Raw genomic sequence first — 14,139 nt, forward strand, 5'->3', positions numbered from 1 at the left:
TGCAAGCTCTCAAAATAAACTTAAAAAAAAAAAAACCCAACAACCTGAAAATCCAAAAATAATCTGCAAATGAATCTTTAGAATTAAATAAATTTAGAAAGGCTGCTGAACCGAAGATCAATATAGAAAAGTCTGTTGTGTTTTATCAGCAAATGAAACTTTAACAATCTTATTTCCAGTGGTTTCAAAGAAAGTATCAAATGCTTTAAGAGTAAATCCTAAAAAATTACATAACTACACTGAAAACCCCAAATTGCTGAGAAACTAAATGGGGAAATACACCAGAAAAATATATCTTTTACATTCAATCCTCCCAAACGGATCTGTAGATGTGATGCAATTCCAGTAAAATCCCAACAGATTTTTTTTTGAATTGGTGATGGCTTTTTGAGGATCTTAAACCGATTGTAAACTGTACACGCAAATGCAAAGGATCAAGAATAGACAAAATACTCCCGGAGAGAAAAAAGGTGGAAGAATTTACAATACCAACTTCAGGAATCTGATAACACAATGTGGTACTGGTGTAAGGATGACCAGCGAGGCTAGAGGGAATAAGCAGGCAGAAAGAGACCCATACGTTGGACGCAGTTTATCACAAAGGTAGTGTATAATGGCAAAGGCAACAATGCTTATCAACAGTAGTATAAATTATGGTATTTTTTTTAACATTTATTCATTTTTGAGAGAGAGCATGAGTGGAGGAGGAGCAGAGGGAGAGGGAGACACAGAACCTGAAGCAGGCTCCAGGCTCTGAGCTGTCAGCACAGAGCCTGATGTGGGGCTCGAACTCAAGGACCGCGAGATCACGACCTGAGCCGAAGTCGGACGCTCAACCGACTGAGCCACTCAGCCACCCCAATAAATTATGGTATATTCTTTTAATGTAATATACAACCATGAAAATGGGTGTCAACTAGACAGAATAACATGGATGCATCGTGACAACATATTCAATTTATATTAAGCTCAAAACCAGACGAAACTTTTAGACATCAAAAGGTAGTTACATTTGGGGAAAATGATTAAAGAGAATGTGAGGAGGACTCTGGGCAGCTGGCAGTGTTTTACTTTTTTGACCTGGGTAGTAATTACGAAGGCGTTGATAATGGAGATGTCCATTTTAGCTTTACAGGAAAACCGCAAAGAGAATTCCCATATACCCTACACCTAGCCTCCCCTATTACCCACGTCTTACATTAGTATATTTGTCACAATTAACATACCAATGAGCCAATACTGACACACTAACGAAGGTATACTTGATTCAGATTTATTTTGCCCTTCTGTGCCGGGACCCTGCGTTACATTTAGCTGTCGTGTCTCTGTGGCTATAATTTATCAGGCTTTCCTTGTTGTTTTTTTTTTTTGTTTTTTGAAGCTTTTAATTTTTTTTTAGAGCAATTTTAAGTTCACAGCAAAATCAGAGGAAGCAGAGATTTACCACACAAACCCTTTGCCCCTCACATGCATGGCCCCCCACTACCAACATCCCACCACTAGGGACACATGTTGCAACTGATGAACCTACGTTGACAAATCGGGTTTTTTACTCTTGGTGTTGTCCGTTCTATGGGTTTGGACAACGTTAGAGATGGACCCGTTACAGTATCCTGCACAGTACTTTCCCTGCCCTCAAAGTCCCGTGCCCCACCTAGTTATCCTCCACTCCCCTCGAACTCCTGAGCTTCTCACGGTCTCCAGTTTTGTCTTTTCCAGATTATCATACAGTGGGAATCATACAGTCTGCAGCCTTTTCACATTGGCTTCTTTCACTCAGTAATATTAAGTTTCCTATGTACCTTTTTGTGGCTGACACCTTGGTTGCCTCCAAATTTTGGCAATTATGAATAAAGCTGCTATAAACATCCAGTGTGCAGGTTTTTGTGTTGGCTATATTTTCAGTGATTGGTTTTTGGAATCAAAGAGCATGTACTGTTTTTATAATCACAAAAATACAGAAAGAAAATCAATACATTTGGCTGTATAAAAAAATAGACGAAGAGAATATTGAGAAGAATTTTAATTGATTCATCACAAAAGCACTGAGCAAGCAAAATAATGTTAATAAAAATTTTTAAATAAAATATTTAAAACAAAAACAGCAGTGCAGAACACAGCATTAAAATGTTTGCAAAATTACATCTTAACACTTCCATATTCTTTCTGGAATGCAGGCTTTTAAATTTTGGAAACATGTTACCTTACAGGCAAATAAAAGAATGCACGTGAACAGATTCTACCAAGTTATAACCTGGAAAACTACTTCCCTAGCGTCTTACCACCAGACAGCAGTTAAGTGATTTTTAGAATCAAAACAATATGAGTAATTCTTTGCTCTTCAAAGAAAGTATCCAAGAATTATACTAGAAAAATGTGTGCATATGGAGGTGTATTTACATAATGTTATCACGAGTTCTCCAGCCTAGATATATTCATTTACTAACCTCAGTTATATTACTATAAAATAGTAATAGTTATATTACTATTCATTTTGTCACCACCTTCGCCAGATGTCTCAGAACAAGTAAGATGTATTTTAAACATGCAAAAATATTAAAAATGTAACCATATGAATCATCTAAACGAAATGGGCATCTATTGTGTTAATGACATCAATCCCCAGTAACAAGTGTACTAAAGATTAGTACAGTTAGCATTTTCACACTGAAATGAATGAAATGACAATAGTGCAATTACTACGGTTAATTTTAATTGGATCTGATGACAAGTATGTCTTGATTGATATGATTTGCAAAAAGATTAAAACATTAAGCTACAGAATTCTGTTCTACATCAAAGGAAATGGAAATTTTGCTCATTCTTTATTTACCATAAAGATGGGAAAGCCCTATTACAAATTAAAAATTCGAAACACTTTCTAAATATTTTGAAACTCGGTTGCTACAGCCAGTACCTATAAACTAAAAATTTTGTGTACAGAATTTGGGAATTACCATTAAAGATTGGGCATGGAAATTATTTGCCTATCTTTAAATTTTATTTGCTTCTGATGGGGCATGAGGTAATCCCTGTGCAAAAGTGTGCTTCATAAGAGAGAAATGGTCACATTTCTGTGGAAACCACCTTGCTTTGTCAATGTTTTGATGAAGGAGGCATGTCATTTTCCAGTTAGAGCTATCAAGTTTCATAATTAAGGATTCCAATGCTAGTCAGTATATATTATCCAAAGACTTTTCCTTTTTTTCAGTCCCCAGATACTTTTCAACAAATTTATCCCTCACTTTTTGATTCATAAGAAATAAAACTAATACAGGTTTATGTGTATATATGTGTGTCTTAGTATTTTTATTTTGGTATCTATTAAATAGTTCCTATTATAGGATATGGGGCTGTCTGAAATCGTCCACACAGTAACTGTTCTATAGTAGAGACTGGCTTTAACTATTAAAATTATATACAAGGAAATTAGGGGTGTTGCAGTATTTGGTTGCAAATAACTTGCCATCTGGTGTTGGGTCAGAAAATGCTATTTCATCAGTCTTGAGAAAACAGCCAAACATGAAGCAATTCCTAAAAAAGAGGAAAAGACAATTTAACAATGGACCTAATTTAAAATTCTGATTAAACGTTAGCATACGTATTTTAAAGCAGTCTAGGGGCGCCTGGGTGGCGCAGTCGGTTAAGCGTCCGACTTCAGCCAGGTCACGATCTCGCGCTCCGTGAGTTCGAGCCCCGCGTCGGGCTCTGGGCTGATGGCTCAGAGCCTGGAGCCTGTTTCCGATTCTGTGTCTCCCTCTCTCTCTGTCCCTCCCCCGTTCATGCTCTGTCTCTCTCTGTCCCCCAAAAAATAAATAAACGTTGAAAAAATAAATAAATAAATAAATAAGTTTAAAAAAAAATAAAATAAAAATAAAGCAGTCCAAATATATAATTTTGATCTCTTTAAGCACTTTTTTTTTTTGGTTTATTTATTTTGAGAGAGAGAGTATACGGGAGGGTCAGAGAGGGAGAGAGAGAGAGAAAGAAAGGAGATGAAGACAAAAGAGCTAAGACAACTACATGCAATGTGATCTAGACAGGAAAAAGAAATGCTATGACGGACACGGAGACACACGACAAAACTGATATATGGACCATACAGTAGAGGAAAGCATTACATCAACACTAAATACCCGGTATTTGATAACTCAAGTATGCTTACATGAGGAAAGATCTTTGGACTTAAGAAATACACGCTGAAGTACGAGGGACTAAAGGGGCGTAATATACATACCTTACCTTTAAATAATTCAAGAAGAAAGTAAATGTTAAAACTTGATGAATTTGGGCAAAGGTAAATAAGGGCTTCTTTTTCTATTCTTGCACTTTTTTATAGGTTTTATTTATTTTTGAGAGAGAGAGAGAGAGAAAGAGAGAGAGAGAGAGAGAGAGAGAGAGAGAGAGAGAGGCAGAACACAAGCGGGGAGGGGCAGAGGGAGAGGGAGACACAGAATCCGAAGCAGGCTCCAGGCTCCGAGCAGTCAGCACTGAGCCCGACACAGGCCTTGAACTCATCGACTGTGAGGTCATGACCTGAGCCAAAGTTGGACACTTAACCAACTGAGCCACCCAGGCACCCCACAGGTTTGAAACTTTAAAAATATAAAATTAAAGATTGGATTCAATTAGAAGTTAAGATTTAAGTATATGGTATACTATATAATTTCACACAAAGTTTATGGCTGAATTTACTAGAATCCAAAGCAAAATACTGGTTTGATTAAATAGAGCTTACTGTCTCACTTATAAAGTGACATCAGCTATAGAAAGAACATGAGATCTGTGGGTTTGAGTCCTAACTCTGTCCATTTACTAGCCTGTGTAAACGTGTACTAATAATCCCTGGTGAGCCTCTGTTGCTTCTTATGTAAAACAACTAGGGGCGATATTCTACCTTTGTAAGGATTTAAACATATGTTGCCTGTATAAACCAGAGAGAATGAAGCCTAAGGCCCCTCTACAGGATAGCTGCCACTTATGTTACCTGTATTTCAACTCACAAATGTGAGAAGAGATGTGTTCTCAGATGCATGTTTTTATTTTTCCTTTAAGGGAAACTTCTGCTTATAGATAACCTACTTACTGCCTTAGTACCCAGCGTATGATCTACACTCATCACTACCTGAGAGCATATCAGGAATGCAGAATCTCAGGCCCCACTCCAACCTACTCAATCACACCTGCATTTTAACAAGATCCTCAGGTGGTTCATATGCACTTTCAAGTTTGAGAAGCATTGGACTACTGCCTGGTGGAACTAGGTTAGATACTGGTATTTCCCATGCCAAATTTGTATCTCTTAGTATAAAATATTTAACATAAAATATAAAAAATAGAGGTACTTCGGGGCACCTGCGTGGCTCAGTTGGTTAAGCATCCGACTTTGGCTCAGGTCAAGATCTCGCAGTTCACAAGTTTAAGCCCCCACATCGGGCTCTGTGCTGACAATTCAGAGGCTGGAATCTGCTTCCGATTCTGTGTCTCCCTCTCTCTTTGCCCCTCCCCCACTCATGCTTGCTCTCTCTCTCTCTCAAAATAAACATTCAAAAAAATAGAGATTTTCATAATTAACTATCAAATAAAATCATTATAGACACTAATTCTCACTACTCCCCTTTATAAGGTATGTGCAGGTGACTAGGATTATGGCCCAACACTGGATCCCACAGCGGTCTTGGGTGTTCTTTCCTAAAAAGCGTACAGGACTCACAAGGCTAGATCACTCCTCAAACTATGGTCCCTGGATTGTAACCTGTTCTCTTAAGTATACAGGTGGAGAGAGTAAGTGTTGTGAAACGAAACTCATCCATCCAACCTAGATCAGGTATGTTAACAAGCAAGTAAGTCATATCATTAACAGTTTAGTGAGTATGAAGTGGTATCTCATCATGGTTTTGGTTTGCGAATCCTTGGTGGCAGCCATATGTATTTCAAAGAAGAACTGTGTATTGGAATCCTTTGCCCATCTTTAATTGGGCCATTTGTCTTTTTATTGTTGTATAGGAAGAGTTCTTTTATATATACTGGTTATACTGGACTCTTATTAGATGAATTTCTCCCATTTTGTGGGTTGCCTGGCTAACTCATTTTTACATTTAGTTGGATTTATAAGTCTTCATCAATTACCGAGTCACACAGTAGTCAATGAACAATGAATGTACAATTTCTGTAGCTTTTTTAAGCCTGTATTTTGTTTGTATAAATTATATTTATTGCAATGTTAAATTTCACATTTGCTGAATCTAATAAAAATGGGGACTTGTATGTCTCATTTTTTTATTTTGGTTTCCTATTTCATTTTCTAGCAATTCGTTTTCATTTTATTAAAGTGTTGCTCTGCAATTAAACTAGTCTTTCACCACAGGTGGTTTAATAAGCACTGGGCTACAATGTTTCACATTTGGAATGTTGTGCCCTAAACTGAGTACATCTAGTGTATTTGTTTGTTTTCCAGTGCCATTGCTGGCCTTCGCCTGACTTTGGCAGTATTTAAACAGAAGTGTCTTTATAACATCGTTCCCTTTGACTCATAAACCAGGAAAGGTTCTGGGAAAGCCAATCTGGGTCTAGATCCATTTTATTTTATTTTATTTCTTACCTGAGAGTATCCACCAGTCGTCTTGCAATGCGCTTTCTTCGTTTCAGTCTGAAGACCCAGATTCTACTTATTCCACAGACTGCAGGTTCTGGTACATCTGAACATTGCCAAGCCCGATGACATTCTTTAGAGCTTGGACCCGTTGGTTCGGACAGGACACGGAAGGCCTACAATGATAATACAGACGCATCTAGAGCTAATAGTACAGTTGAGTTCACATTTCTTTGTAAAAAATAGTACAGTTGAGTTCACATTCCTCAAACAAGACTTAAGTATCTAAAATTAATCTTATTACCTTCACCAAAAATGTTAAAATTCTGATACTTCCTAGATTCTTATCCACTTATAGTCACACAATGCATGGGGGCACCTGGGTGGCTCAGTCGGTTAAGCATCCAACTCTTGATTTTGGCTCAGGTCATGAGATCAAGCCCCACATTGGGCTTTGTGCTGTCAGGGCAGAACCTGCTTGGGACTCTCTCTCCCTCTCTCTGCCTCTCCCCCGTGTGCAAGCTCCCTCCCTCTCTCTTTCTCTGAAAATAAATAAATATGGTCACACAATGCTTAAAAAAATAGTGGTGTTGAGATATTCCCATATTCCAGTGGATTACATACCATTATGGAACTTCCTTCTTCTATTGATTAAAAAATTATAAAAATCAGACTCTTACTTTTAATATAGTACATAAACTTCTCCCATTCTCTCCAGTCTAAACTGTATGATATCCTAAAAAAAAATGATAACACTAGAGATTTTTGCATATTAACTATGAAATCTGGGTGGTATTTAAGGATCTTTAAAATAGTACAGAGGATCCATGTATCCTTCATCTGGCTTCCTCCAATGATTATATATTCTATAGGTGCAGTGCAATACCAAAACCAAGGGTTTAACATAGGTATAATGTTTGCATATATTCCCATGTCATGGAAAAACTTATCACATCTGTATCCATAACCAGCATACAGAGCTACTGGATCATCTCAAGGATCTTTCTCTTGTTGTCTCTGTGTAATAATGTACACCTTTTCCCTCAACCATCTCTAAGCCCTGGCAACCTCAATCTATTCTCTAACTCTATAATTCTGTTATTTTGAGGATGTCATATAAATGGCAGCATACATCATGTGGTCTTTGGAGATTGGCTTTTTTCACTAGCACAATGCCCTTGACGTCTGTCCAAGTTGTTGCATATATCAACAGTTTGTTCCTTTTTATTTGCTGACTAATATTCCATTGAATGGATGTACCAGTTTGAGTGATCATTCACCTACTGAAGAACAGTTTCTTTGTTTCTAGGCTTTGACCACTACCAAAAAAGCTGCTATAAACTTTCAGGAATGGGCTTTTGTGTAGAGTAGGTTTTCATTTCTCTGGGATAAATAACCAGAAGTAGGACTGCTGGGTCATATAAATGTAGGATTAGTTTTTTAAGAAACTGTCAAACATTTTGTAGTCCTAACATTTTATGTTCTCTCCAAAAATGTCTAAAAGATCTAGTTTTCCCTGCAGCCTTGCCAGCTTTGATATTGTCACTATTTTTTATCTTTTTTTGAGAGACAGAGAGGAAGAGAGAGAATCTTAAGCAGGTTCCACACTCAGCGTGGAGTCCAATATGGGGCTCGATCCCATGACCCTGAGATTGTGACAAGAGCCAAAATCAAGAGTCAGACACTCAACCGACTGAGCCACCCAGGTGCCTTGTCACTATTTTTTAATATAGCTGCTCTGATAGGTGGGTACTTAAGTTTTAACTACCATCAAGAAAACATTGCTCTTGGGGCGCCTGGGTGGTGCAGTCGGTTAAGCGTCCGACTTCAGCCAGGTCACGATCTCGCGGTCCGTGAGTTCGAGCCCCGCGTCAGGCTCTGGGCTGATGGCTCAGAGCCTGGAGCCTGTTTCCGATTCTGTGTCTCCCTCTCTCTCTGCCCCTCCCCCGTTCATGCTCTCTCTCTGTCCCAAAAATAAATAAACGTTGAAAAAAAAAAATTAAAAAAAGAAAACATTGCTCTTGAAATACGAAAAAGTAGAAGAGAATATATGTTATTTAGCTATATTTGCTTATTATCACTACATAAATAGTTTACTTCTTTAGAATAAAAGGCCAAATTGACTACTAATACAAACCAGCTGCTTTTCTCTCCAGCTTCTGATAAACACACGAGGGACACTATATTGTGTGTGTGTATACATATATATATATATGTATATATGTATGTATATGTATGTGTCTATATGGTGAAAAAAGAGAAAATAAGGAAGAATAATAAAGATAGTAGAAATGAGGCGAGAAAGGGAGCCACTTACACAAAGGTAAAAAATTTATGCTAGTATCATTTTCAGATGTATTGAGAAATCAAATATTTTTAAAAGGAAGGAGACCTAAGTGTGGGATCCTATAAAGTCAGGTAAAAAGAACACCTCTGAACTATAATTCTCCTTAGCTAAAGATTATACTATAAGCTCCCTGAAGGCAAAAACTCTCTCTATTCTAGAAAAAAAGCTGGCAACCTTTTTCTGTAAAGGGCCAAGTTATAAATATTTTAGGTTCACTGGGCCATGTGATCTGTTATACCTGTTACAAAAACAACCAGATAATATGGAAATAAATAAGCATATCTCTGTTCTAATAAAACTTTATAAAACAAGTGGTGGGCCACACATGGCCCATGCGCTGAAGTTTGCCAACTCCTCTTCCAGAACATTGCTCATTAGTACCTAAAATAGATTCTAATTAAGGGACAATAATTATTTTGCCAAATATATTAACCTGCACTAAGCCACATCCTCAATATCTGGGCTCTACAGATTTGCTTATTTAAAATCACTAGTCCAAGTATGGAAATGACTACATGAACACAGGACAGACTTACTTATCCTGCTTTTATATACGGCAAAATACCAAATATAATAGAAATAAATGACTTCAATTATCTATATGGTCCAGGATACTTTAGCAGGGGAAAAATGTCATCAATGGTAGCATTTTTTTATTATTATTATTTTTTAAGTATATTTATTTATTTTAAGAGAGAGAGAGAGAGAAAGAGAAAGAGAAAGAGGGAGGGAGGAAGGGAGGGAGGGAGGGAGGGAGGGAATGAGCAGGGGTGGGGCAGAGAGAGGAGAGACAGAATCCCAAGCAGGCTCCACACTGTCAGCGCAGAGCCCGATGCAGGGCTTGAACTCACAAACCACGAGATCATGACCTGAGCCAACACCAAGAGTTGGACACTTAGCCAACTGAGCCACCCAGACACCCCATCAATGGTAGCATCCTTAACTGCTTATTGAAGCCTTCACCCAATTACTTTATTTTGCTCACACATTATGCCAATAATTTAAAAGACATATACCATACCTGTTTGATGGGCTCTGCAATTAAACACCCAACTACTCTCTTTTCATCAGATATGAAGAGAAGAGTCTTGGTTTTGTTTGGACATCTGGGAACAACTTGGTGGAAGCCCAATTCATCATCAACAAGTTCCTGGACATCTTCTACCTAATGATGTTAAAAAACAAAAGAGATTAATTTGTTTTAAAAAGAACGGAAACTATATATACATTTATGTACAGAAAATGTGTACCTTTTACCTCTATTTCCTAAATTTGCACACCCCCAAAATTATTTTGCTACTGATGCATGTATCTGCCACTTTGAAAACAGAGTTTGAAAATCCTATTTTTTTTATTTTTTTTTATATATATGAAATTTATTGACAAATTGGTTTCCATACAACACCCAGTGCTCATCCCAAAAGGTGCCCTCCTCAATACCCATCAACTGATGAATGGATAAAGAAATTGTGGTATATATACACAATGGAATACTACGTGGCAATGAGAAAAAATGAAATATGGCCTTTTGTAGCAACGTGGATGGAACTGGAGAGTGTAATGCTAAGTGAAATAAGCCATACAGAGAAAGACAGATACCATATGGTTTCACTCTTATGTGGATCCTGAGAAACTTAACAGGAACCCATGGGGGAGGGGAATGAAAATCCTATTTTAAAGAGCACTTTCAGCAGAAAGAAATGCAGATGCCTAGGGGGAGTAAGGGGTGGGAAGTGCCAAAACAGATTTTGTTTCAGCTTTATTCAATGTGCACTGAATACATCCAGCCCATGAGACACGCAGTAACAACATAAGAGAGAGACTCTGGGGTCATTAATTTCTCAATACTGAAAAATTTAGTTTATCTTTCACAAGAAGACGAAGGTAAAAGATAAGCAATAGAGCCTTATCTGTTCTCTTAAATCTTTGACTGTCACTTCATCTTGTAATTCTAAATTTAGTTTTGTATAAACCACTATGAATTGACACCTGCATGAGAACCAGAATCACCACAATGAATTAGCTATCAGCAAAGGGGTTTTACACTTCAACATGGGTTGAATTCTTGGTGAGAGGAGAGGGAGTAGGAGAACAAGGATTAAGAAACTAATGTTCCATACCTTTCTGATAGCATAACTCGGATCATGTGGCAGGACCAACAAAATTTTCCCATCCCAAAACTGTGCTACTATACGTTCTTTTTTCCAGCCCTGATGAAAGAAAAAAAACTCAGTTTAATCTGAAGAGAGAGAAAACACACACACACACACACACACACACACACACACACATACACACACACACACACAAAACCATTAAACAATTTGGTCTAGAGAGGACAAAAAGATGAACAATGAATGATGCGAAAAAGGACAAAATCTGACTAAAGGAATGTGGGAAGGGAAGTAAAAGATGCCTGAAATAAAGTACCTGTCCTCAAGAGACTGACTGACACCCTACGTGCTGGGAGACATTTATATTATCTACTATAAAATAATGGAAAGTCAATTAAGAGAACTTCATAAGAATATAGAGAAAAAATGATGAATTATTAGGAGTGGGAAGGTAGAAGAGGGCTAAAATAAGCAGAGTTTTAATAAACCACACTAAAAATATTATAGGAAAAAAAAAAGAAATGCATTTGAATAGCAGGCAGAACATAAAGGACAACAGGATGCATTATACTAGAAAGGTGCTTGATGAAAAGGTGGAACCTCTCCTTTCAGAAAAGAAAAAGCCTGGAGAAATCACAGAAAAGCGGTTTTTCTAACCCTATCTACAAAGAATGCTCCTACTAACGTGAGGAGGTATGGGGAAGTAGGGTCTCCTCAAGTCTTTGAGTTTTATATCCTAATTGTGCAGCTCCGCTCAAAAGGCTAGAGTTAAGGATGAAGGGTGTTCACTCAATCTAGAACAACACTTATATCAGGATAGAAAGTCTGAAATGGCACTTTTATTAAAAGTTAGCTTTGGGGCGCCTGGGTGGCTCAGTCAGTTAAACATCTAACTTTGGCTCAGGTCATGATCTCGCAGTTCGTGGGTTCGAGCCCCATGTTGGGCTCCGTGTTGACAGCTCAGAGCCTGGAGTCTGATTCGGATTCTGTGTCTCCCTCTCTCTCTCTGCCCCTCCCCTGCTGACACCCTGTTTTTCAAAAATAAATAAATGTTAAAAAAGAAAAATTTTTTTAAGTTAGCTTTTAAGTACCATCAGCCTCAAATATTAAGACAACAAAACTGTAGATGATATTTAAAGATACAGATCTTCCAATATTTAAGCAAAAGAAATGTACCTTTTAAAGCAGTTTTACTTTTAGAACAAATTGAAAGACTGTTTTTGACTTACTGTATATTTGATCCCCTCCAGAAATCTGTGGTGATGCTGGACATGTTGCATTTCATCCTCAGGGTTGGATGCGGTGTAGATCATGCCACAGGACTTACACATGGTGGCTCCAAAATGTTTCTGACCTGCGTCCTGTAATTGGGAAAAGAACAAGTCCATCTAAACACATCACAAACAGCTCTATATTTAGTTCATGTAACCATTCATTCAAATTTCTCCCTATTTTACTTTTATGTTGGCACAAGTGAAATACTAAATGAAAGTCTGGTTACTATGTCCCCTCCCTCCACCTCCTAAACAAAATGGAATGAGAAGAGACCTAAAAATGCAATAAACTGATGCAAGAAGTGAAATGGTCTCTTTGATGGTATAAAAAAAAAAAAAATCAAGATTCTTTTGCTTGACCCATAGTTCTAAGAAGGAATCAAATCAAATCATAAAGATAATGGCTAAGATGAACAATAGAGCATAATTATTAAGCTCTTAAGTGAAGAGACCTGAAAAGCCTTGTTTCAAAGAGGCAGGGCAAAAATCTCAGGACTTGTATATTCATTATATAGTGTTTTTCCTTAAGTGATTAGGAATATTAAAATTCTTTGCCCCAAAAGTTGATAAAAAATAAATACAGTACATAATAAAAGTTCAGAAAAGCACAGATAAATTCATAAATATAGAAAAGTCAGGAATATTCACTGTCATGGCTTATTAACTTCCATTCTATCTCATAACACATTGCCCAACACTATCAGTTTGAAAATCTACTTGACTAGTTTAAATGCTACCACTACAACAAAGCTGGCATATACACAACTCAGAATGTCTATAAACCATGCTAACTCTGCTAAGACAACATGTCTGCCTTCATGTTCTACATGAGAGCCACATACAGGAGGAGCTTTTAAATTTACTCACAATGATGAGCTGGTCTTTTGTTTCTTTATTTGTATCTCTAGTATTAGTACTTTTCTGTGTATTGATCTGTTTCAAGAGGTTAGCAGATATGATGGATCCCACAGAAGGCTGTTCAACTAAAGATCTTTGAAATAAAAGTTAATAAACATTATTTAATAAATTGAAATGTCTGAGAAATTACGATGAAAACAGCTATGTCTATAACATTTGCCGAGCACCTTGCAATTTTTAATGCCTTCTATTGACAATAACTTAATGAAGCAATAGGGCTCAGAACAATGAGAAACCGGAGGCCCACTCAGAGAGGATCAGTAACTTACTCAAGGTAACTAGTAAAGAGTAGCAGTTGACTTAACTCTTAAAAAGTGATTTTATTTTTTTATTTTTTGCTTTACCGAATTTTAGGGCAATGCTTACCCTAAGCATAAAGAAATCCCTGTAACGCCACAGCAAATAAGAAGATTCTATTCTTGAATCTCACAGTTCCACAGGAAGTCAGCTACCAGTATATTATATCCAACAACTCTATACTTGGGCAGTGAGTGAGGTTAATATATTCACTTGTCCTCACACCTAAAGCATCACCCCACTATTTTCAAACTTAGGAAAAAAATATTTTGGCTAGATAGATGTTGTTGAGGCAACCTGTTCCAATTAGGAAAGAATGTGGGGACTGGCCTAAAGAGGTGGTAAACTGGAGGCTCTTGGGCCAAATACAGCTCGCAGATATGTTTTGATTGGCTTACAGTGTTTAAAACTGTGGATTAGGGGCGCCTGGGTGGCTTGGTCGGTTAAGCATCCAACTTCGGTTCAGGTCATGATCTCACAGTCCGTGAGTTCGAGCCCCACGTCGGGCTCTGTGCTGACAGCTCAGAGCCTGGAGCCTGTTTCAGATTGTGTCTCCCTCTCTCTCTGCCCCTCCCCTGTTCATGTTCTGTCTCTCTC

At 37.6% G+C, this 14,139-nt stretch overlaps 1 protein-coding gene across 1 annotated transcript in view; it reads right to left on the reverse strand.

Moving 5' to 3' along the window:
* Positions 1–2,008: 2,008 nt before the first annotated feature.
* The window catches only part of ESCO2 (establishment of sister chromatid cohesion N-acetyltransferase 2), a 29,971-nt gene continuing 17,840 nt past the window's right edge, over positions 2,009–14,139 (reverse strand). The window contains exons 6-11 of the mRNA XM_047092189.1: positions 13,195–13,318; positions 12,283–12,414; positions 11,060–11,149; positions 9,961–10,104; positions 6,602–6,768; positions 2,009–3,534 (exon numbers count right to left, since the gene is read on the reverse strand). Of these exons, the coding sequence (XP_046948145.1) occupies positions 3,402–3,534; positions 6,602–6,768; positions 9,961–10,104; positions 11,060–11,149; positions 12,283–12,414; positions 13,195–13,318 (790 nt within the window). The 3' untranslated portion in view covers positions 2,009–3,401. The remainder of the gene's footprint in view (positions 3,535–6,601; positions 6,769–9,960; positions 10,105–11,059; positions 11,150–12,282; positions 12,415–13,194; positions 13,319–14,139) is intronic.

The sequence above is a fragment of the Lynx rufus genome, unplaced genomic scaffold (assembly GCF_022079265.1).
Source record: "Lynx rufus isolate CCGP_SWC_20201006 ecotype Redwood Valley unplaced genomic scaffold, mLynRuf1.p SCAF_3, whole genome shotgun sequence".
NCBI classification, from domain to species: domain Eukaryota; kingdom Metazoa; phylum Chordata; class Mammalia; order Carnivora; family Felidae; genus Lynx; species Lynx rufus.